Source organism: Hyla sarda, chromosome 5 (genome assembly GCF_029499605.1).
Source record: "Hyla sarda isolate aHylSar1 chromosome 5, aHylSar1.hap1, whole genome shotgun sequence".
Lineage (NCBI taxonomy): Eukaryota > Metazoa > Chordata > Amphibia > Anura > Hylidae > Hyla > Hyla sarda.
The window spans coordinates 5519121-5543812 of NC_079193.1; the positions used below are offsets into that span (position 1 = coordinate 5519121).

Below are 24692 nucleotides of genomic sequence, written 5' to 3' on the forward strand. Positions count from 1 at the left end.
CACCGCTGCCCCATATATGTTTAACTGACCCCACCGCTACCCCAATATATGTCTAACTGACCCCATAACAACAGCCATCTATGTCTAACTGACCCCACCGCTGCCCCGTATATGTCTGACCCCACCGCTGCCCCGTATATGTCTGACCCCACCGCTGCCCCCATATATGTCTGACCCCACCGCTGCCTCATATATGTCTCACCCCACCGCTACCCCAATATATGTCTAACTGACCCCACCGCTTCCCCGATATATATCTGACCCCACCGCTACCCCCATATATGTCTGACCCCACCGCTGCCCCATCCATATCTAACTGACCCCACCGCAGCCTCTGTATATGTCTTACTGACCCCACCGTTGCCCCCATCAATGTCTAACTGACCCCATTGCTGCCCCATCAATGTCTAACTGACCCCTCCGCTGCCCCATCAATGTCTAAGTGATCCCACCGCTGCCCCCATCAATGTCTAAGTGATCCCACCGCTGCCCCATCAATGTCTAAGTGATCCCACCGCTGCCCCATCAATGTCTAACTGACCCCACCGCCGCCCCATCAATGTCTAAGTGATCTCACCGCCGCCCCATCAATGTCTAAGTGATCCCACCGCTGCCCCCATCAATGTCTAAGTGATCCCACCGCTGCCCCCATCAATGTCTAACTGATCCCACCACTGCCCCCATATATGTCTGACCCCACTGCTACCCTCATATGTCTAAATGACCCAACCGCTGCCCCCATCAATGTCTAACTGACCCCACCGCTGCCCCCAAACTATAGAGTGCACAGTACCCAGCAGGTACACAGCAATCCTCACCTAGGTTGTCACGCAGGGCGCTGGCCTCAGTGTGGGAATCAAACTGGTAATTGGGCACCAACTTCAGCCGCATCCTAGAATAAGTCTCAGCACTGGACAGCTTCCACCTAACCTCCGGAGGGTTCCTAAAAGAGCAACAGGTTAGCACATCAACTCTCAGTCACATGGCTATTCTTTTGCATGAGCCATTCCGAGATGGCCCCCCACCTCAGATTTAGAGCACTACCTGGTGGGTCCAGGCCCAGGGCGCTGAGATCAATCATACTTTATCCCCAGCCCTGCGCCTGAACACTCATTGGTGGTCTGAGCCCCATAAAGGGAGGTGAGAGCACTCATACTTTACCCCCAGGCCTTCCCCAGAGCACTGGTCAGCCCATTCTTCGAGGGGGTGGAGGTGGTGGTGTCAGCGCACTCATACTTTACCCCCTTACCCTGCCCCAGAACACTCACTGGTCATCCCAGGCTCCACAGGGGTGGAGGAGGGGGCAGAAGGGTGTCAGAGCACTCATACTTTACCCCGCTTCCCCTACCCAAGAGCACTCACTGGTCAGTCCAGGCTCAATGGGGGTGGTGTCAGAGCACTCATACTTTACCCCGCTTCCCCTACCCAAGAGCACTCACTGGTCAGCCCAGGCTCCGCGGGGGCCGGTCAACAGACGCAGGAGGGATCTCCACTGCCTCAGTACGGCATTGTGCTGGCTGTTGATCTGCTTCAGGACGCTGTTGTATCGCTGGTTCTCAGTCCGGATCCTCTTCAGGACGGGCTCCAGCACCAGCTCCTGTACAGAGGACATAGAGCCAGAGATGATGAAACGCACCGACATCTTATGTCTCCAGTCACCTCCAGAAATGTTGTCATATTTATCCACTTGAGAAAAAAACAGACAGTCGCACATCCACAACATGCCCCTTGATCTAATGCAACATTTATTAAACTAACAGGTCGTTATTGTACTTTATGACCATGAAGTCCAAGCCCACCAGCCACGTCACGGCCCCCTGTAAGCTTTCCTGTTAGTTCTCTGGCTCAGTGACCTAATATCCCCCTCGCTGCTTTAGCAAAGTGTGAACTGTAACTTAGTGTAAAAACCAAACAAAGATTCCACAATCCAATATGATCTATGATAAAGTGAACACCTGCATGGACAATGAAGCTCTGGAGGTGACTAAAAGGTAAGAAAAGATGTAACAGCAGAGTAGTGAGTGCAGCTCTGAAGATGACTGGGGGATAAGAAATGATGTATCAGCAGAATAGTGAGTGCAGCTCTAGAGGATAAGATATGATGTAACAGCAGAGTAATGCGTGCAGCTCTAAAGCATAAGAAATTATGTAACAGCAGAATAGTGAGTGCAGCTCTGAAGGTGACTGGGGGATAAGACATGATGTAACAGCAGAATAGTGAGTGCAGCACTTGATTTTCAGGAGGATAGGACATGATGTGACAGCAGAATAGTGAGTGCTTGTCTGGAGGTGACTGGAGGAGAAGACATGATGTAACAGAAGAATAGTAAGTGCTGCTCTGGAGGTGACTGGAGGAGAAGACATGATATTACAGGAGAATAATGAGTGCAGCACTGGAGTTGACTGGAGGTTGTCATGGTGTAACAGTAGAACAGTGAATGCAGCTCTGGAGGTGACTGGAGAATAAAACATTATGTGACAGCAGAATAGTGAGTGCTGCTATGATTCACTAAAGTAAAGCAAGTTGGCAAATTACTGAACCTCGTTGAGCGATTACCTGGTATTTGGCGCGGCTCTCCCCCTTGTCGGATTCCCTTCTTAGCGAGCTGCTCATTAAAGCATCATAACAGGAATTCCAGAAGGACGACATTCGGTCGTGGCTTTTTGCAAATGTTTCCTTTTCCAGTTGCTCCATCACAGGCTGGACCTGGTCGGGAGAATGAAGTCACATTCATTAGGTGACATCATCGATTACAGATCGTAAAATCCTCAGTCCTTGTACTGTACTGCAGTATTGTTACTCCATGTTCTGTCTTAAAGGTACAGAAGCCAAAACAAAGTGTCCCACTGCCCAGCTGCACCCCATATGCTGGAATAACGTTGACTGCTGGGAATTTGACTGCGTTGCAGGTATCTTTATAACGGTATTTCCCAACCAGGGTGCCTCCAGCTGTTGAAAAACTACAAATCCCAGCAGGCCCGGACAGCCGTTGGCTGTCCGGGCATGCTGGGAGTTGTAGGTTTGCAACAGCTGGAGACACACTTTATTTACACACATCTAACCTTACAATGGATCCAGACAACGCATCTTACCTGCTTCTCTATGAAGAGTCTCCACTCGGCAGTAGTGCAGAACCCCTTGAGGTCATCATGGAAGGTCGGACTCCCGTTGGTGGGGGGCAGGGAGGGCAGATGTTGCTGTAGCTGGAGGCACTCGTAACACTGATCCATGATGGTCCGAATAATGGGCACCAGGCCTAAGAAGGTCTCAGACTTGGCGGTGAGGGAGTTCAGGAGTGGGAGCTGAAGACTCCCGAGTAAGAAACAAGTCTCATCCTTCTTCAGGGCCGTGGCGTACTTTAGGATTTCATGAAGCTTTGAAGAGGCGGCTAAATGCATCTGATAAAAATAAATTACTGCAGTAATTAAACACCAATGGCACCAAGCACCCTTCAAGTCAACACCAATGGTCCCAATTATCCATCAAGTCAACACCAATGGCACAAATTACCCATCAAGTCAACACCAACGGCACCAATCATTTATCAAGTCAACACCAATGGCACCAATCAGCCATCAAGTCAACACCAATGGCACCAATTACCCATCAAGTCAACACCAATTACCCCAATCACCAAACAAGTCAACACCAATGGTCCCAATTATCCATCAAGTCAACACCAATTTCCCCAATCACCCAAGTCAACACTAATGGCACCAATCACCCATCAAGTCAATACCAAAGGTCCCAATTATCCATCGAGTCAACAACATCGGCACCAATCATTTATCAAGTCAATACCAATGGCATCAATCACCCATCAAGTCAACACCAAAGGTCCCAATTATCCATCAAGTCAACACCAATGGCACCATTCACTCCAGCCAAGGATAGGTAAAATTCATAATAATAAACAGTGAGTATAAAAACTACCCCTATGAGAAATGTGATGGCAGCCATACTGACCCCGCTGTCAGGGCCCCTTTGGGGTTCACCGTCTTCTCACCTGCTGGTCGTCTAACTTGATGAACCCTACGATGATCCTGAGGCCGATCTGAGCCATCTCCTTCAGCTCCGGAGTCCCGTATGCCAAGTAATTCCAGACATTCAGCTTCTCTAGTAAGTTAGTGACCCCTTCAAATATCTAAAAGATTAACATATAACAACCCACATAGAAATGATTAATACATTATAACCCACCAGATATTACAGATATTATAACATTTTATTTTATTATGATGATGATTATTATTTTTATTATTATTTTCAATATTATTATTACTACTATTATTTCATGTTATCTTGTTACATTTTTATTTCAGTTTTATTATTACTACTACTATTTATGTTACTACAACATTTATTTTATTATGATAATAATACAAATAATAATAATAATATCACCGTCATCATCATGATGAAATAAAAAAATGTTCTAATAGTAACATAAATAATAGTAACAATAATATTACTATTAATTTATAGGTTACTATTATAACATTTAAAATTTTATTATTATAATGATTGTGATGATATTACTATTAATTTATATGTTACTATTATAACATTTTTAATTTTATTATTATAATGATTGTGATGATATTACTATAATTTTATATGTAACTATTATAACTTTTTTCATTATTATGATGATTACTACTAGAGATGAGCGAACTTACAGTAAATTTGATTCGTCACGAACTTCTCAGCTCGTCAGTTGATGTCTTTATCTGCGTAAATTAGTTCAGCCTTCAGGTGCTCCGGTGGGCTGGAAAAGGTGGATACATTTCTAGGAAAGAGTCTCCTAGGACTGTATCCACCTTTTCCAGCCCACCGGAAAGCTGAACTAATTTATGCAGGAAAAGTCATCAACTGCCGAGCCGAGAAGTTCGTGACGAATCGAATTTACTGTAAGTTCGCTCATCTCTAATTACTGCTACTAACTATTATTTTATGTGTTACTATTCATTTTTTTATATTTTTTCATTTCAGCTTATTATCATTATTATTGCTATTATTGTTGCTACTATTATTTATGTTACTATAATTACTTTTTTTTTATTTTAATATTATTATTTTAATTCTAATAACAAGAAAGAAAATGGGGTTTCATTGCATAGGGCAGTGGTCTCCAAACTATAACCCTCCAGATGTTGTAAAACTTCAACTCCCAGCATGCCTGGACACTATAGGTCTATCTGCCTCCTCCAGAGGATGCAAACTGTCCCTGAAAGGTAAATCAAGGCTTCCCTCTCTCATCTTATCCCTTAGTGCAGTGGTCTTCAAACTGCAGTCCTACAGCTGTTGCAAAACTTCAACTCCCAGCATGCCCGGACAGCCGCTGGCTGTCCGGGCATGCTGGGAGTCGAAGTTTTGCAACAATCTGGAGGGCCCCATTTTGAGTCCCCTGCTATAGAAGAAAAAAATTTGGGAAAATAAAAATAGGGTCACCTTCTCGCTCCAGAGGATTTCATTGCTGTCCCCTTCAGAGAAGAGGAAATCTTGAAGGAGGCGTAAGAGCCTGTGGACGTTGTGGCCGGGGCCGGCGGATGTTGACGCTTCTTTCATATCGGTTAACGCTGATTCTAACATCATCTCCAAGAGGCTGAAGACAAAACAACAAGACGAGAATGAAGCTGGACATGACCACAGGGGGCGCTGCGGGACCCACTCAGATTGTCCGCACTCACTCACCTCCTCTTGATCTCATCTGGGGGTCTCACTAGTTCGCAGGCCGACCCCAGCTTGGTGAGGACAGAGAAGACCTGACCCCGCTCCTTCCAAGCCGCGTCTTCCTGACCCTCCACTCCCCTCCAGGTGACAGAGAAGATGATGTTGGTGAGGAGGTTACAGAGCTCTTCTTCTGGAGTCTGCTGGAGAGAATCTGAGAGGTGAACGGAGGCGCCTATAATGCCGGTGTATGGGTGATGGAGGTGCCTGAGCGGATATAATCCCGGTGTATGGGTGATGGAGGGGTCTGAGCAGATATAATCCCAGTGTATGGGTGATGGAGGGGTCTGAGCGGATATAATCCCAGTGTATGGGTGATGGAGGGGTCTGATAGGATATAATCCCAGTGTATGGGTGATGGAGGGGTCTGATAGGATATAATCCCAGTGTATGGGTGATGGAGGGGTCTGAGCGGATATAATCCCAGTGTATGGGTGATGGAGGTGTCTGAGAGGATATAATCCCAGTGTATGGGTGATGGAGGGGTCTGAGCGGATATAATCCCAGTGTATGGGTGATGGAGGTGTCTGAGAGGATATAATCCCAGTGTATGGGTGATGGAGGGGTCTGAGCGGATATAATCCCAGTGTATGGGTGATGGAGGGGTCTGAGAGGATATAATCCCAGTGTATGGGTGATGGAGGTGTCTGAGCGGATACAATCCCAGTGTATGGGTGATGGAGGTGTCTGAGCAGATATAATCCCGGTGTATGGGTGATGGAGGGGTCTGAGAGGATATAATCCCAGTGTATGGGTGATGGAGGGGTCTGATAGGATATAATCCCAGTGTATGGGTGATGGAGGGGTCTGAGCGGATATAATCCCAGTGTATGGGTGATGGAGGTGTCTGAGAGGATATAATCCCAGTGTATGGGTGATGGAGGGGTCTGAGCGGATATAATCCCAGTGTATGGGTGATGGAGGGGTCTGAGAGGATATAATCCCAGTGTATGGGTGATGGAGGTGTCTGAGCGGATATAATCCCAGTGTATGGGTGATGGAGGGGTCTGAGAGGATATAATCCCGGTGTATGGGTGATGGAGGGGTCTGAGCGGATATAATCCCAGTGTATGGGTGATGGAGGGGTCTGAGCGGATATAATCCCAGTGTATGGGTGATGGAGGTGTCTGAGAGGATATAATCCCGGTGTATGGGTGATGGAGGTGTCTGAGAGGATATAATCCCGGTGTATGGGTGATGGAGGGGTCTGAGCGGATACAATCCCAGTGTATGGGTGATGGAGGGGTCTGAGAGGATATAATCCCGGTGTATGGGTGATGGAGGTGTCTGAGAGGATACAATCCCAGTGTATGGGTGATGGAGGGGTCTGAGCGGATACAATCCCAGTGTATGGGTGATGGAGGGGTCTGAGCGGATACAATCCCAGTGTATGGGTGATGGAGGTGTCTGAGCAGATACAATCCCAGTGTATGGGTGATGGAGGTGTCTGAGTGGATACAATCCCAGTGTATGGGTGATGGAGGTGTCTGAGCGGATATAATCCCGGTGTATGGGTGATGGAGGTGTCTGAGTGGATACAATCCCAGTGTATGGGTGATGGAGGTGTCTGAGCAGATACAATCCCAGTGTATGGGTGATGGAGGGGTCTGAGAGGATATAATCCCAGTGTATGGGTGATGGAGGGGTCTGATAGGATACAATCCCAGTGTATGGGTGATGGAGGGGTCTGAGCGCCTATAATCCCAGTATATGGGTGATGGAGGTGTCTGAGAGGATACAATCCCAGTGTATGGGTGACGGAGGTGTCTGAGCGGATACAATCCCAGTGTATGGGTGATGGAGGTGTCGGAGTGGATGCAATCCCAGTGTATGGGTGATGGTGGTGTCTGAGCGGATACAATCCCAGTGTATGGGTGATGGTGGTGTCTGAGCGGATACAATCCCAGTGTATGGGTGATGGAGGTGTCGGAGTGGATACAATCCCAGTGTATGGGTGATGGAGGGGTCTGAGCGGATACAATCCCAGTGTATGGGTGATGGAGGGGTCTGAGTGGATACAATCCCAGTGTATGGGTGATGGAGGTGTCTGAGAGGATACAATCCCAGTGTATGGGTGATGGAGGGGTCGTCCGAGTGGATACAATCCCAGTGTATGGATGATGGAGGTGTCTGAGCAGATACAATCCCAGTGTATGGGTGATGGAGGTGTCTGAGCGCCTATAATCCCAGTGTATGGGTGATGGAGGGGTCTGAGCGGATATAATCCCGGTGTATGGGTGATGGAGGGGTCCGAGAGGATATAATCCCGGGGTATGGGTGATGGAGGTGTCTGAGAGGATATAATCCCGGTGTATGGGTGATGGAGGTGTCTGAGCGGATATAATCCCGGTGTATGGGTGATGGAGGTGTCTGAGCAGATACAATCCCGGTGTATGGGTGATGGAGGTGTCTGAGTGGATACAATCCCAGAGTATGGGTGATGGTGGTGTCTGAGCGGATACAATCCCAGTGTATGGGTGATGGAGGTGTCTGAGCGGATATAATCCCGGTGTATGGGTGATGGAGGGGTCTGAGCGGATACAATCCCAGTGTATGGGTGATGGAGGTGTCTGAGAGGATACAATCCCAGTGTATGGGTGATGGAGGGGTCTGAGTGAATACAATCCCAGTGTATGGGTGATGGAGGTGTCTGCGTGGATATAATCCCAGTGTATGGGTGATGGAGGGGTCTGAGCGCCTATAATCCCAGTGTATGGGTGATGGAGGGGTCTGAGCGCCTATAATCCCAGTGTATGGGTGATGGAGGGGTCTGAGCGGACATAATCCCAGTGTATGGGTGATGGAGGGGTCTGAGAGGATATAATCCCGGGGTATGGGTGATGGAGGGGTCCGAGTGGATACAATCCCAGTGTATGGGTGATGGAGGTGTCTGAGCGGATATAATCCCGGTGTATGGGTGATGGAGGGGTCTGAGCGGATACAATCCCAGTGTATGGGTGATGGAGGTGTCTGAGAGGATACAATCCCAGTGTATGGGTGATGGAGGGGTCCGAGTGGATACAATCCCAGTGTATGGGTGATGGAGGGGTCTGAGTGAATACAATCCCAGTGTATGGGTGATGGAGGTGTCTGCGTGGATACAATCCCAGTGTATGGGTGATGGAGGGGTCCGAGTGGATACAATCCCAGAGTATGGGTGATGGAGGTGTCTGAGCGGATACAATCCCAGTGTATGGGTGATGGAGGTGTCTGAGCGGATACAATCCCAGTGTATGGGTGATGGAGGTGTCTGAGCGGATACAATCCCAGTGTATGGGTGATGGAGGTGTCTGAGCGGATACAGTCCCAGTGTATGGGTGATGGAGGTGTCTCAGTGGATACAATCCAGGTGTATGGGTGATGGAGGTGTCTGAGCGGATATAATCCCGGTGTATGGGTGATGGAGGGGTCTGATGGGATACAATCCCAGTGTATGGGTGATGGAGGTGTCTGAGGGGATATAATTCCGGTGTATGGGTGATGGAGGGGTCTGAGAGGATATAATCCCGGTGTATGGGTGATGGAGGGGTCTGAGTGGATACAATCCCATTGATGGGTGATGGAGGTGTCTGAGCGGATACAATCCCAGTGTATGGGTGATGGAGGTGTCTGAGCAGATACAATCCCGGTGTATGGGTGATGGAGGGGTCTGAGAGGATATAATCCCGGTGTATGGGTGATGGAGGGGTCTGAGAGGATATACTCCCAGTGTATGGGTGATGGAGGGGTCTGATAGGATACAATCCCAGTGTATGGGTGATGGAGGTGTCTGAGGGGATATAATTCCAGTGTATGGGTGATGGAGGGGTCTGAGAGGATATAATCCCGGTGTATGGGTGATGGAGGGGTCTGAGCGGATATACTCCCAGTGTATGGGTGATGGAGGGGTCTGATAGGATACAATCCCAGTGTATGGGTGATGGAGGTGTCTGAGCGGATACAATCCCAGTGTATGGGTGATGGAGGTGTCTGAGCGGATACAATCCCAGTGTATGGGTGATGGAGGGGTCCGAGTGGATATAATCCCAGTGTATGGGTGATGGAGGTGTCTGAGCGGATACAATCTCAGTGTATGGGTGATGGAGGGGTCTGAGCGGACATAATCCCAGTGTATGGGTGATGGAGGTGTCTGAGCGGATATAATCCCAGTGTATGGGTGATGGAGGTGTCTGAGCGGACATAATCCCAGTGTATGGGTGATAGAGGGGTCTGAGCGGATACAATCCCGGTGTATGGGTGATGGAGGGGTCTGAGCGGATACAATCCCAGTGTATGGGTGATGGAGGGGTCTGAGCGGATACAATCCCAGTGTATGGGTGATGGAGGGGTCTGAGCGGATACAATCCCGGTGTATGGGTGATGGAGGGGTCTGAGCGGATACAATCCCAGTGTATGGGTGATGGAGGTGTCTGAGCGGATACAATCCCAGTGTATGGGTGATGGAGGGGTCTGAGCGGATATAATCCCAGTGTATGGGTGATGGAGGGGTCTGAGCGGATACAATCCCAGTGTATGGGTGATGGAGGGGTCTGAGCGGATACAATCCCGGTGTATGGGTGATGGAGGGGTCTGAGCGGATACAATCCCAGTGTATGGGTGATGGAGGTGTCTGAGCGGATACAATCCCAGTGTATGGGTGATGGAGGTGTCTGAGCGGATACAATCCCAGTGTATGGGTGATGGAGGGGTCTGATAGGATATAATCCCAGTGTATGGGTGATGGAGGTGTCTGAGCGGATACAATCCCGGTGTATGGGTGATGGAGGTGTTTGAGCGGATATAATCCCAGTGTATGGGTGATGGAGGTGTCTGAGCGGATATAATCCCAGTGTATGGGTGATGGAGGGCAATGTGCTATGGGGGGGAGTGGATGCACCTATTACCAAGAGGAGCTCTGACCACATTAATCTGGATCTCTGATTTGGAGAACATGTGGATACATTTTGGATATACACTATACAGACACATTTATTGGGTGTATATAGGACGGTTGATTTACTGTAAAAATAAAAGAAACTCAAGAACTGACCAGAATGAGTTGACATGGGTTATTTTGGGTCAGTTTGCACCTGTCATTTTTAATGCTATTGTATCTTCAGGATGGAGATAACATTGAATACAAAGTGGTTAGAGGTCACATTCAGGCTGCGCTCACAGGATTCATTTCTATGTCACAATTATTATTTACATGTCACCATTTTTATAGGGGTCATTGTACTATGGGGGGCACTACAGGGGCATTATACTGTATGTGGGGCACTATAGGGGCATTATACTGTATGTGGGGCACTATAGGGGCATTATACTGTATGTGGGGCACTACAGGGGCATTATACTGTATGTGGGGCACTATAGGGGCATTATACTGTATGTGGGGCACTACAGGGGCATTATACTGTATGTGGGGCACTATAGGGGCATTATACTGTATGTGGGGCACTACAGGGGCATTATACTGTATGTGGGGCACTACAGGGGCATTATACTGTATGTGGGGCACTACAGGGGCATTATACTGTATGTGGGGCACTATAGGGGCATTATACTGTATGTGGGGCACTACAGGGGCATTATACTGTATGTGGGGCACTATAGGGGCATTATACTGTATGTGGGGCACTACAGGGGCATTATACTGTATGTGGGGCACTACAGGGGCATTATACTGTATGTGGGGCACTACAGGGGCATTATACTGTGTGTGGGGCACTATAGGGGCATTATACTGTGTGTGGGGCACTATAGGGGCATTATACTGTATGTGGGGCACTATAGGGGCATTATACTGTATGTGGGGCACTATAGGGGCATTGTATTGTATGTGGGGCACTACAGGGGCATTATACTGTGTGTGGGGCACTATAGGGGCATTATACTGTATGTGGGGCACTATAGGGGCATTATACTGTATGTGGGGCACTATAGGGGCATTATACTGTATGTGGGGCACTATAGGGGCATTATACTGTATGTGGGGCACTATAGGGGCATTATACTGTATGTGGGGCACTACAGGGGCATTATACTGTATGTGGGGCACTACAGGGGCATTATACTGTATGTGGGGCACTATAGGGGCATTATACTGTGTGTGGGGCACTATAGGGGCATTATACTGTGTGTGGGGCACTATAGGGGCATTATACTGTATGTGGGGCACTATAGGGGCATTATACTGTATGTGGGGCACTATAGGGGCATTATACTGTATGTGGGGCACTACAGGGGCATTATACTGTATGTGGGGCACTACAGGGGCATTATACTGTATGTGGGGCACTACAGGGGCATTATACTGTGTGTGGGGCACTATAGGGGCATTATACTGTGTGTGGGGCACTATAGGGGCATTATACTGTATGTGGGGCACTATAGGGGCATTATACTGTATGTGGGGCACTATAGGGGCATTATACTGTATGTGGGGCACTATAGGGGCATTGTATTGTATGTGGGGCACTATAGGGGCATTATACTGTATGGGGGCCCTATAGGGGCATTATACTGTATGTGGGGCACTATAGGGGCATTGTATTGTATGTGGGGCACTATAGGGGCATTATACTGTATGTGGGGCACTATAGGGGCATTATACTGTATGTGGGGCACTATAGGGGCATTATACTGTGTGTGGGGCACTATAGGGGCATTATACTGTATGTGGGGCACTATAGGGGCATTATACTGTATGTGGGGCACTATAGGGGCATTATACTGTATGTGGGGCACTATAGGGGCATTATACTGTATGTGGGGCACTACAGGGGCATTATACTGTATGTGGGGCACTACAGGGGCATTATACTGTATGTGGGGCACTACAGGGGCATTATACTGTGTGTGGGGCACTATAGGGGCATTATACTGTATGTGGGGCACTATAGGGGCATTATACTGTATGTGGGGCACTACAGGGGCATTATACTGTATGTGGGGCACTACAGGGGCATTATACTGTATGTGGGGCACTACAGGGGCATTATACTGTATGTGGGGCACTACAGGGGCATTATACTGTGTGTGGGGCACTATAGGGGCATTATACTGTGTGTGGGGCACTATAGGGGCATTATACTGTATGTGGGGCACTATAGGGGCATTATACTGTATGTGGGGCACTATAGGGGCATTATACTGTATGTGGGGCACTATAGGGGCATTGTATTGTATGTGGGGCACTATAGGGGCATTATACTGTATGGGGGCCCTATAGGGGCATTATACTGTATGTGGGGCACTATAGGGGCATTGTATTGTATGTGGGGCACTATAGGGGCATTATACTGTATGTGGGGCACTATAGGGGCATTATACTGTATGTGGGGCACTATAGGGGCATTATACTGTATGTGGGGCACTATAGGGGCATTATACTGTATGTGGGGCACTATAGGGGCATTATACTGTATGTGGGGCACTATAGGGGCATTATACTGTATGTGGGGCACTATAGGGGCATTATACTGTATGTGGGGCACTACAGGGGCATTATACTGTATGTGGGGCACTATAGGGGCATTATACTGTATGTGGGGCACTATAGGGGCATTATACTGTATGTGGGGCACTATAGGGGCATTATACTGTATGTGGGGCACTATAGGGGCATTATACTGTATGTGGGGCACTATAGGGGCATTATACTGTATGTGGGGCACTATAGGGGCATTATACTGTATGTGGGGCACTACAGGGGCATTATACTGTATGTGGAGCACTACAGGGGCATTATACTGTATGTGGGGCACTATAGGGGCATTATACTGTATGTGGGGCACTATAGGGGCATTATACTGTATGTGGGGCACTACAGGGGCATTAAACCGAGTGAGGGACTAAATGGGCACTATACTGTGAGTGGGGGCATTTTAGGACATTACACTGTGTGCGGGGACTATAGGGACATTATACTGTGATTAGGGGACTATAAGGACATTATACTGTAAGTAGAGGACTATAGGGACATTATACTGTGAGTAGAGGACTATAGGGACATTATACTGTGAGTAGAGGACTATAGGGACATTATACTGTGAGTGGGGGGGACTATAGGGACATTATACTGTGAGTAGAGGACTATAGGGACAATAACTATGATTAGGGGACTATAAGGGCATTATACTGTAAGTAGATAACTATAGGGACATTATACTGTCAGTTTGGGCACTATAGGGGCATTATACTGTGTGTGTGGGGCTATAGGGTCATTATACTGTGTGTGGGGGGACTATAGGGGTATTATACTGTGTGGGGGGGCTATAGGGGCATTATACTGTGAGTAGAGGACTATAGGGACAATAACTGTGATTCGGGGACTATAGGGGCATTATACTGTCAGTTTGAGCACTATAGGGGGATTATACTGTGTGTGTGTGGGGCTATAGGGGCATTATACTGTGTGTGTGGGGCTATAGGGGCATTATACTGTGTGTGTGGGGCTATAGGGGCATTATACTGTGTGTGGGGGGGCTATAGGGGCATTATACTGTGTGGGGGGGCTATAGGGGCATTATACTGTGTGTGTGGGGACTATAAGGCATTATGGGGGTCACTATACTGTATGAGGACACTATGAGGCTATAATATTGTGTATTGAGGCATTATACAGTATGAACACACTATGAGGCTATAATATTAGCATTATACACTATGGTGGCACTAGGGGGGCATAGTACAATGCAGGGGCACTAAGGGAGTCATACTGCTTGAGGGCCATACGGGGACATAACAGGGCCGGGCAATTAATAAGAAATAACAATGTTTTGGCATGGAGAGGTGTACAGCATGTATATATACATCAGATCAGTATATATGATGCCAAGCGGCAGCCGGACTGGTGTAAATCCTTCATCTCTGGGTTTGGGGCTCCCTACCTGTGGGTTGCTGGTGTTGGAGATGGTGTCGCTGGGTAGAGTCTCCTGGTAGCTGTTCTCATCCAGAACATTGGAGAGGCTGGAGCTCTTCCTCACCCGCATCCCAGGGAAGGGTTTGAAGGTCTCCAGCGGTGACGGGGTGCCCGGTTGGCTGGCCGGGGTCTGGTTCCCGCTCTCCACAGTGATGGCAGAACTGGCACTTCCTAGATCCAAACGTAGATCAAACGGAGACATGGAGAAAGGGGAGAGAGGCTGGTAGACATTGTCATAGGGGGGTCCATCAGTGCAGCTGGTGTCCTCCGACCCCGAGGCATCCACCATGTTGGAGGAGCAGTGGCTCGCTTGGTCTGAGGAGTCAAAGGACTTGAAATTATACGCATGGAATGGTTTCTCTTTGGCAGCCGGAGACATGGAGTGATCAGAGAACCCTTCAGAGAAGTCGAGGTCAGAAGCCTCAAAGTTCTGGAAGACGGGATCGGGGTCGGCCTGGTCTATAGAGCCGTCCCTGTAACTCCCCGACTCCCCGTCCTTACTGCTGCCCATTCTCTTCAGAGGACACACAGTCCCCCCGTACATCGGACTGCTTAGGCTTCGGGGTCTCGATTCGTAGGACTCCTTGATGTAGAGTTTGGTCAGGATATCCTGCCACCCGATTTGCTTGGCGAGCTGCCGTACGACATCTTGTTGGGAGTAGATGAGGTGGAACAGCTGAGGAACACACAAATACATAGCGATGAGCGATTCCCTGCTGCAGTGCATGATGGGACATGTAGCGTTCAACATCAAGCTCACCGCGATAGACATACAAACACTAGAATACAATGCGGCAGCGGTGATGGTGGTGGGCAAAGGTTGGACTAAGCTCAAATGCAGTGTTTCCCAACCAGGGTGCCTCCAGCTGTTGCAAAACTACAACTCCCAGCATGCCCGGACAGCCAACGGCTGTCCGGGCATGCTGGGAATTGTAGTTTTTCAACAGCTGGAGGCACCCTGGATGGGAAAGCCTGGGTTATGAGGTTGTTCCCAGCAGCAGAATCCTCCATCTTTTCCCTTGCTACAATAAGAGACGTGATAAAACAAGCCCCTTAATATAAGCCCCGCCCCTGAGGAGCATACTGTTCACATGCTGCTGATACACTGTTCCCTTTTGTAGATCAGTTTCAGGTCCGGCATCCAGACTGAACACTGTGATCTGCGCTGCAGGTCGGCATGGTCCACACTTGACTTAACGCGTCCGCCATATTGCGATCTTTCGTCCGGAGCCACATTTCAGTCTCTCATCTCTGACATCATAAAATAAGACATTTCTCAGACAATCCCTGGACCTATATGAAAGCCCCATCTGCTGCATCAGCTCTTTGTTCCTTCGTCTTCTCTGGAGTTCACCTAATACCCTGCTAACAGCTAATAAGATGGAGGAGGCGGACATGCACGGGGGCCAGAGGTGGCGTCCCGCAGAATGTCACATTGTATCACCGGTTGCAGATCATTACTTCTCTCCATAGCGACGTCTCTCATTTTGTTTATTATATTATTGTGATGGATTTTTAGTTGGGAGTTGTAGTTTTGCAACATCTGGAGGCACCCTGGTTGGGTAACACTGCTTATGTATCATACGACTTTTTACTAACCTTACGACAGACATCGAGCTTCACCGGAAGATCCGCCCTGTGCGACAGATAAACCACGGCCAGGAGGTCCCTATAGTTAGGGGTCACGTCTGCAGCCAAAGAGAAACCTGTTACTACAGCTCTCAGCATGAAGTGTGGACTACTCTCTCCATAAGAAGGAGGATAGCATTGTGGTGGATGTGGTAAATGTCTATTTCAGAATATGCTTGCTAAAAAAAAATGGTCACTCACTAAATCACTCATGGAGTTTTGTAACAATGTGTATAAGATGGCGCCCAAACAGGGACTACACCCAAGATGATAAGACCACATGCTGGGTGAGTAACGCCTGACGATAGAAGAAACCAATCACAAGGACAGTTATTCAGTTATTCATGACGTGTTACAGACTATAAAAACCCTTGTAACTGTTTTAAAGGGGTACTCCGGTGGAAAACTTTTTTTTTTTTTTTTTTTGTAAAATTACTTTTGTTAAAAAAATCTTAATTCTTCCAGTACTTATTAGCTGCTGAATACTACAGAGGAAATTCTTTTCTTTTTGGAACACAGAGCTCTCTGCTGACATCACGAGCACAGTGCTCTCTGCTGACATCTCTGTCCATTTTAGGAACTGTCCAGAGCAGCATATGTTTGCTATGGGGATTTTCTCCTACTCTGGACAGTTCTTAAATTGGACAGAGATGTCAGCAGAGAGCACTGTGCTCGTGATGTCAGCAGAGACCTCTGTGTTCCAAAAAGAAAAGAATTTCCTCTGTAGTATTCAGCAGCTAATACGTACTGGAAGAATTAAGATTTTTTTTTTTAATAGAAGTAATTTACAAATCTGTTTAACTTTCTGGCAGTTTTCCACTGGAGTACCCATTTAAATACAGGAAGTATCATTTGCTGAACTGTGTGTCAGTGTGATTTTTTTCTCCCGTGCATACGCTGATCCTGATCCCTAATTAGGAAGGGGGCAGATCTGATCATCTGATATTGGGTCCGGTTTTGATCCATTTAAACATTACAGACTTACCGGAGCCCAGGACCTGCTCGGAGAGGCAGCGTATCAGCAGCATGGACACCGGGACCTCACTGAGGAAGCAGATCAGACCCTGATACCCGATGTCCTTCAGCTTCAGACGATGCTTCACACGGTCATTGACCTTCTCATACTTCATCAACCTGTACAGGATCTGGAAGAACCGAAGAAGAGAGAGATGAAGAACGGTACACCTGCACTCCTGTCTTCATGTACAATGCACATAATACAATCTATTGCTCCCTGTTATCAGCCAGTACAAGCTGTGGAGAAGCTGACTATAAAATATCATCATTACACATCTCCAGTGCTAAAATCTCCAGAGACAAAGGGGGTATAAATAAAACGTTCCCTTAAAATGTGTACAACAGTGTTTCCCAACCAGGGTGCCTTCAGCTGTTGCAAAACTACAACTACCAGCATGCCTTTGGCTGCCTGGGCAAACTGGGAGTTGTAGTTTTGCAACAGCTGGAGGCACCCTGGTTGGGAAACACTGGTGTACGATCCGCTTTAGATGTGCAGTAGAGGAAGGAACAAGACACCAACCTTGAAAACTTTCTCCCTCAGCTGATCGGAGAACTTTTTCTGAACAAGAAGGAAATAGAAGACGTCCACGTTTCCTTGTTCCAGGAGAAATGAGTATAGATGTTCATTGTTAATATTAGCCTTCAACAGACTGAGCAGGACGTCCAGGACCCCACACACCTGAAATACAAGGAAAAGGCTCATAAAGCCCCTGTGTACATACAGTACTGATCCAGAGTTATATATCAGACAGGAGGCTCATATCTTGCATTAAATCTTTCTTTTTAATGCCCATAGCAGAAAACTACAACATTTTATATACTTAATATAGAAAAATATTTCATTAAACTACAATTCCAAGCAGCCCCTGGATCCTCCCTCCCATGGGTCGTCGACCCTATATAAGGGGCTGTCTGGATCTCTTCCTCCTCTTTCTTTCTGCTCATGGCAGATAAGTATATGTGAATTATGTGTGTTGCTTTCAGTGATTTTGGGGTCCTATAGTTACTACTATACACCCCTCTTGTCTGTTTATTCTCTTTTATTCTTATATTTCTTTCTTATATTCTTTATTATATTCTTTATTATTATTTTCTTTATTATATTGTTCTTATTCTTTTTCTGTTCTTCTTCTACTGAGACTGGGCTGAAATCCTCCCAGTCCTCTCTCAGTCATTGCTTACTGCTGCTCTATTCAGTATCTCCGGTTTCTATTCCCTTAGTGTAATGCGGGCGCCATTTTACCATCTTTGCGCCCTCCTCTCTGTTCCCTTCACGCTTCGCGGGCTTGGTAACGTCACGGAGGCGCGGCCCAGGACGAGCATACTGCGACACGCCTCCGGAGCCCCGGCGCAGCCTATCTCAACGCTCTCGCCCATAGTCACGCAAGACTTCGGCTGAGAGCGCTGGTTACAGTCCCCTCCTCCTCCCACCGTCGCCAGTGTTGTGCGAGCGGTGAGAGGAGCGCCAGCATAGTCTCTACTGTCTGTTTAACTGTTACCTCAGGTACTGAATTCGGCCGTCCGATTACTATACAGCTCCCCTGCATTACCCAATACAGCCCTTTGTACTGCACCCAGTAGTCTCTCCCTATAGCTGTAAGTGAGCTACTTGTAGCTTCCCATAATTATAGCCTTCTTAGTTTTAGCATGGCCGGTGAGAAGGATACTTCCCCCCCCCCCTTGCTGGCCTCACTGGATGGGCTAATGAGGTTGTAGAAATGGAAGTCTCCCACCTCATGTCTGCAGCCCAGATCCAGGACTTGATCAACAAGTCTATACAAGCAGCTTTAGCTGCAAATGCACGACCATCCACGTCAAGTGACACCCCCGCCAGGGGTAAGGTGTCCCAAAAACGTAAGCACATGAATGTGCACTCCGACTCCCCGGCAGGGGAAGTTTATAATGTGCCCCAGGCAGGACCTGACCCGGTCTGCCACACCCCACACCTCCCAGACCACTCTCGACCCTTGGGCCCCAAGGAGAACATAAAGGGGAAGAAGTCCGCCAGACGGACTAAACCGGACTCCTATGAGACGTCCACGGACGGGACGTCCGATGAGTCTGATAGGGCTGAGGCCACAGACTCCGGTTCTGATGTTGAGGAGGATGCGGGGTTCACGGCGGATTACCATACAGCAGAAAATGAGGTGCCAACTGAAGCCATTTTAGATTCCCAGGGGCAACCATTGTTTAACCCAGAAGAGATTACGCACCCACGCTCAGGTGACTGGGCGCCGTTGCCACATGTGGCAAAATACATTGAATAGAAATATATAGAAAAAGACAGAGGAGACACAATGCGCATCTAAGCGTAGTAAAAAAAAAAAAAAATATATATATATATATATATATAGATAATCTGAGTGTAAAAGAAAATAATTAAATTAAATAAAAAATGGATGTCGGCTCCAAGGAAGGGGGGGGAGCAGCCGTTTCCAGATTCGTGTTTTCAGTTGATATGTTAGGTTTGCTCACCTTTCTGTGTTGTACCGTGGGCACAACACCAGTAGACGCTTGTTTCCCACTATTCTGGGGGACACAGATTGGAGGAGTGCAGCCGGCACTAGACCCGTTCTCACCGGCGGAGAACGGTCAGTGGAATGGAAGAATATCGGTCCCGTGGTCCCGAGAAAAAAGAGAAGTGCTTCTGTGGGCGCTCACCTCCGTAACAGATGTAGTCCCTCACAGGTATGTGGAAGTTTCCGAGAACTTGGTAAAATAAAACCGCTTGGACACGGATGTATTTTGGAAAATAAAAAGAAGGTTTATTCCTTCAGCATGCAATACAGCAACGCGTTTCGAGGGGCAGGGACCCCCTCTTCATAGCCTGATGACGAGGCGGTCCTTGGATCGCATGAATCGCAATAAATTGAGGGCTGAGTGTCCTCGGCCGTATGTGGCCAAGAAAGTTGCGGTCACCCCGGAGATAGATCCGGTGCTCCTGAAATACTTGACAAGGTCTGGAAAGTATTCTAAAAAAGGCATTGAGGGGTCATTCAAAGTAATCCAGGACCGCATCCTAGATCTACTGGCTCCGCTCACGAAGATCTTAAATCTTTCGGAGCAGGCGGCCTCGTCGGCCCAGCCGGTGGACCTGACACAGCTCAGGGGTTGGGCCCAGCATGCTATATGCATGCTGGGCAGTGCGAACACGACGTGTTCGGTGTAGCGAAGACGTTCCATCTTAATGAAACTGGAACCACAGCTTAGTCATCTGGCGGAGAACGAACCATGCCCCTCCGCAGAAGGTCTTCTCTTCGGAGAAGGACTTATCAAGAACATAAACAAATTTGTCAGCCTTTTCTCTAGCCTAGATAAGGCTCAAACCTCTTTAAAAAAGGCTGGCCAACCTGGCAAGGTTTTTGGCAAGGCCGGTAGAGGCAGAGGGCGATCTACCGGCCGCGCTGCCCCATATAGGCCCTACACTAGACCGGCACACCAACAGCTCGCTCCTGCCCAGCAACAATATGCCATACCTGTGGCCCAGCCAGCCCCTTTCTTCCCTCCTCGAGGATGACCCTGGAGAGGACGCGGTAGCTGTGGATTCCCTAGATCTCGGCCACAGACCGGTAAGTACACTACCACTTGCGATTCCACACACGTTTGTGGGGGGCAGGCTGATGCATTTTTCCCACGTCTGGTCCACGATTACGGCAGACGCGTGGATCCTCAATACGGTAGCCGGCTACCAAATAGAGTTCCATTCTCTTCCCGAAATGAATGTTATACCCCAACCCATTCGGTTTTCTGCTCAGAATGTAGAGCTCATAGACATCGAACTTCAAGAGCTCTTGGCCAAACAAGCGGTGCAGGAAGTAGATTCCCTATCGCCTGGGTTTGTCAGCAATATCTTCTTGGTAAGGAAGAAAGATGGCGGTTATCGCCTGGTGATAAACCTGAGGGACCTCAACCAACATGTGGCTTACCGCCAATTAAAGATGGAGGGAATCCATCTGTTGCGCGATCTTCTCTGGCCAGGGGATTGGCTAGTGAAAATCGATTTGAAGGACGCGTATCTTACCATCCCCATACACAACGCCTCCCAACCTTTCCTAAGGTTTCTATGGAGAAACCGAATGTGGCAGTTCACCTGCCTGCCGTTCGGATCGTCATCGGCCCCTTGGTGTTTCACCAAGTTGCTCAAACCAGTAGTGGCTGCTCTTCGGAGCAGGGGGGTACGACTTATCATATACCTGGACGACCTGCTTATAATGGCACGTTCCAGGTCGCAAGCCTTACTACACAGCCAATGGGCGGTTACGCTGATGACGGAACTAGGCTTCCTCATCAATTACAAGAAATCGGTGCTGACCCCCTCGAAGCAGATGGAATTCCTAGGTTTCCTGGTGGATACCAATCGGTCCATCCTATTGCTACCAAGATCCAAATTGGCTCTGATTCGCAAGGAAATCAGGGGGATACTGCGCAAGGGTCGTATATCCCTACGGATGATCGCACGCCTAGTCGGCCTGTTGTCGGCCTCTATTCAAGCGATTTTTCCGGCCCCGCTGCATTATCGGGCCCTTCAGAGACTCAAAGCCCTCCACCTACACCAGGGTCTCCGTTATGCGGACGAGGTCTCCCTCTGTCCGGAGTCGGTAGAGGAGTTGCAGTGGTGGCTTCATCATGCCGTCGAATGGAACGGCAGGACTATTTTCAATTCCTGCCCGGACATTATCATCGAGTCCGATGCGAGCCGCCAAGGGTGGGGTGCTCGCTGCGGGCGAGACACCACCGGAGGGAGATGGTCCGCAGAGGAATCTCTCCTCCACATCAATGCTTTAGAGCTGCTGGCAGCATTCTTTGCTGTCAGGAGTTTTCTGCCCCACACGTCCAACAGGCGTGTGCTTTTACGTATGGACAACGTGGCAGCGGTTCAATATGTCAACCGCTTGGGGGGCACGAGGTTCAGAGTGCTAGCGGACATTGCGTCCGATTTCTGGTATTTTTGTCTGTCCCGGAATATCATTCCGGTTGCAGAATATCTTCCTGGGGTATCCAATACGGTGGCAGATTGGAATTCTCGTTACCTGTCGGATTCCAGCGATTGGACGTTGGACCGGTCGATATTTTTGGCCTTGAGGGACCTTTGGGGTCCGTTACATACGGACCTCTTCGCCTCTCGTCTCAACCGGCAATTACCCCGCTTTTACAGCTGGAGGCCGGATCCGGACGCATTCCGCCAGATATGGTCGCAGGGGACGCATTATGCGTTTCCTCCGTTCAATCTGATTACCATAGTCCTTCTCCAAGTAGCGAATCAGAGGGCGACGGTGGTGCTGATCGCCCCTTGGTGGCCAACGCAGCCATGGTTTCCTCTGTTACTGGGGATGTCAACCGACTACCCTCGGTTGATTCCTCATTTGCCTCAACTTCTCACGAACCCGATCAAGGGTTATCACCCTCTGATATTAGAAGACAACCTTCCACTCCTAGCGTGGTTGGTTTCGGGGTCGCAGACGTCGGTAATGACCTTTCGCAATCGGCTCGAGACCTCCTCGCCTTGGCCTGGGCCCCAGGGACTAGATCGGCATATAGATCTGCCTGGGCCCTGTGGGTTCGTTGGTGTGATCAACGACAAATTGATGCCGTTCAAGCACCTGTATCAGTCGTAGTGAACTATCTTGCAGACTCTTTTGAGGCTGGCAAGTCTTATAGTTTGCTAAACGTTTATCGATCTGCCATATCGGCATATCATTGTCCGGTGGACGCGCTACCAGTAGGTAAACATCCTTTGGTATGTAGGCTTTTACGGGGAGTGAAATTCAAGCGTCCTCCCCGTCCTAGGTACCAATCGACTTGGGATGTCTCCCGAGTGTTGGAACTTTTTTCCTCCTGGGAGGACAATGACGTCCTCTCTCTGAAGAACTTATCTCTAAAGCTCACAACCCTTTTGTGTTTGGTGTCCATAAAAAGGGTTATTGACTCGAGTATAAGCCTAGGGTGGGAAATACATCATCCCCCCCTGTCATCATCCAGACCCGTCATTAACATCCTCATCATTATCACCCTGTCATCATCCAGACCCTCATCATCATCACCTGTCATCATCCCCTTGTCATCATCCCACACCCCCCCTTCATCATCCCCTTGTCATCATCCCCACCCCCCTTCATCATCCCCTTGTCATCATCCCACACCCCCCCTTCATCATGCCCTTGTCATCATCCCCTTGTCATCATCCCCACCCCCCTTCATCATCCCCTTGTCATCATCCGCCCTCAGTGGTCTTCAACCTGCGGACCTCCAGAGGTTTCAAAACTACAACTCCCAGCAAGCCCGGGCAGCCATCGGCTGTCCGGGCTTGCTGGGAGTTGTAGTTTTGAAACCTCTGGAGGTCCGCAGGTTGAAGACCACTGCGGCCTTCGACATCATCCAGCCCCCTCTCAACCCCCTTTAGTTCCGTACAGTACTCGCCTCTGCTCGGCGCTGGTCCGGTGCTGCAGGACTGTCCGGTGGGGAGGTCGTCCCGTGGGATAGTGGTTCCGGGCTGCTATCTTCACCGGGGGCGCCTCTTCTCCGCGCCCAGAATAGAGGCGTTGCCTTGACGATGACGCAGAAGGATGTTGGTAATGAACGTCCCTCTGCGTCGTCGTCAAGGCAACGTGACTATTCTGGGCCCGGGCCGGAAGCGCTTAGAAGAGGCCTCCCCGGTGAAGATAGCAGCCCGGAACCACTATCCCACCGGACGATCTGCTCTCCGGGCAGTCCTGCAGCACCGGACCAGCGCCGAGCGGAGGCGAGTACTGTACAGAACTAAAGGGGGTGAGAGGGGGCTGGATGATGTCGAAGGCCGCAGTGGTCTTCAACCTGCGGACCTCCAGAGGTTTCAAAACTACAACTCCCAGCAAGCCTGGACAGCCGATGGCTGCCCGGGCTTGCTGGGAGTTGTAGTTTTGAAACCTCTGGAGGTCCGCAGGTTGAAGACCACTGCGGGTGGAGAGTTCACTTGAGTATAAGCCGAGGGGGGCGTTTTTAGCACGAAAAATCGTGCTGAAAAACTCAGCTTATACTCGAGTATATACGGTACATAAAATGTTGTAGTTTTCTGCTATGGGCATTAAAAAGAAAGATTTAATGCAAGATATGAGCCTCCTGTCTGATATATAACTTATATTTTCCGTCACGATAGCTAGGAAAATCCTGATTTATATCCTATATTATACCCCAGAGCTGTACTCACTATTCTGCTGGTGAGGTCACTGTGTACATACATTACTTATCCTGTACTGATCCTGAGTTATACCCTGTATTATACTCCAGAGCTGCACTCACTATTCTGCTGGTGAGATCACTGTGTACATACATTACATTACTTATCCTGTACTGATCCTGAGTTGTATCCTGTATTATACTCCAGAGCTGTACTCACTATTCTGCTGGTGAGATCACTGTGTACATACATTACAT

General features: G+C 48.7%; 1 protein-coding gene across 5 annotated transcripts in view; it reads right to left on the minus strand.

Moving 5' to 3' along the window:
• The window catches only part of NBEAL2 (neurobeachin like 2), a 144200-nt gene that overhangs the window by 31532 nt on the left and 87976 nt on the right, over window positions 1-24692 (minus strand). For 4 of the 5 annotated variants that reach the window (XM_056518741.1, XM_056518742.1, XM_056518739.1 and 1 more), the window contains 11 exons: window positions 17803-17961; window positions 17251-17410; window positions 16236-16324; window positions 14605-15312; window positions 5696-5874; window positions 5453-5606; window positions 4008-4145; window positions 3094-3399; window positions 2558-2707; window positions 1440-1597; window positions 819-943 (listed from right to left, as the gene is read on the minus strand). In XM_056518741.1, coding sequence (XP_056374716.1) covers window positions 819-943; window positions 1440-1597; window positions 2558-2707; window positions 3094-3399; window positions 4008-4145; window positions 5453-5606; window positions 5696-5874; window positions 14605-15312; window positions 16236-16324; window positions 17251-17410; window positions 17803-17961 — 2326 coding nt within the window. The remainder of the gene's footprint in view (window positions 1-818; window positions 944-1439; window positions 1598-2557; window positions 2708-3093; window positions 3400-4007; window positions 4146-5452; window positions 5607-5695; window positions 5875-14604; window positions 15313-16235; window positions 16325-17250; window positions 17411-17802; window positions 17962-24692) is intronic. The other variant, XM_056518740.1, reaches the window with a different exon arrangement.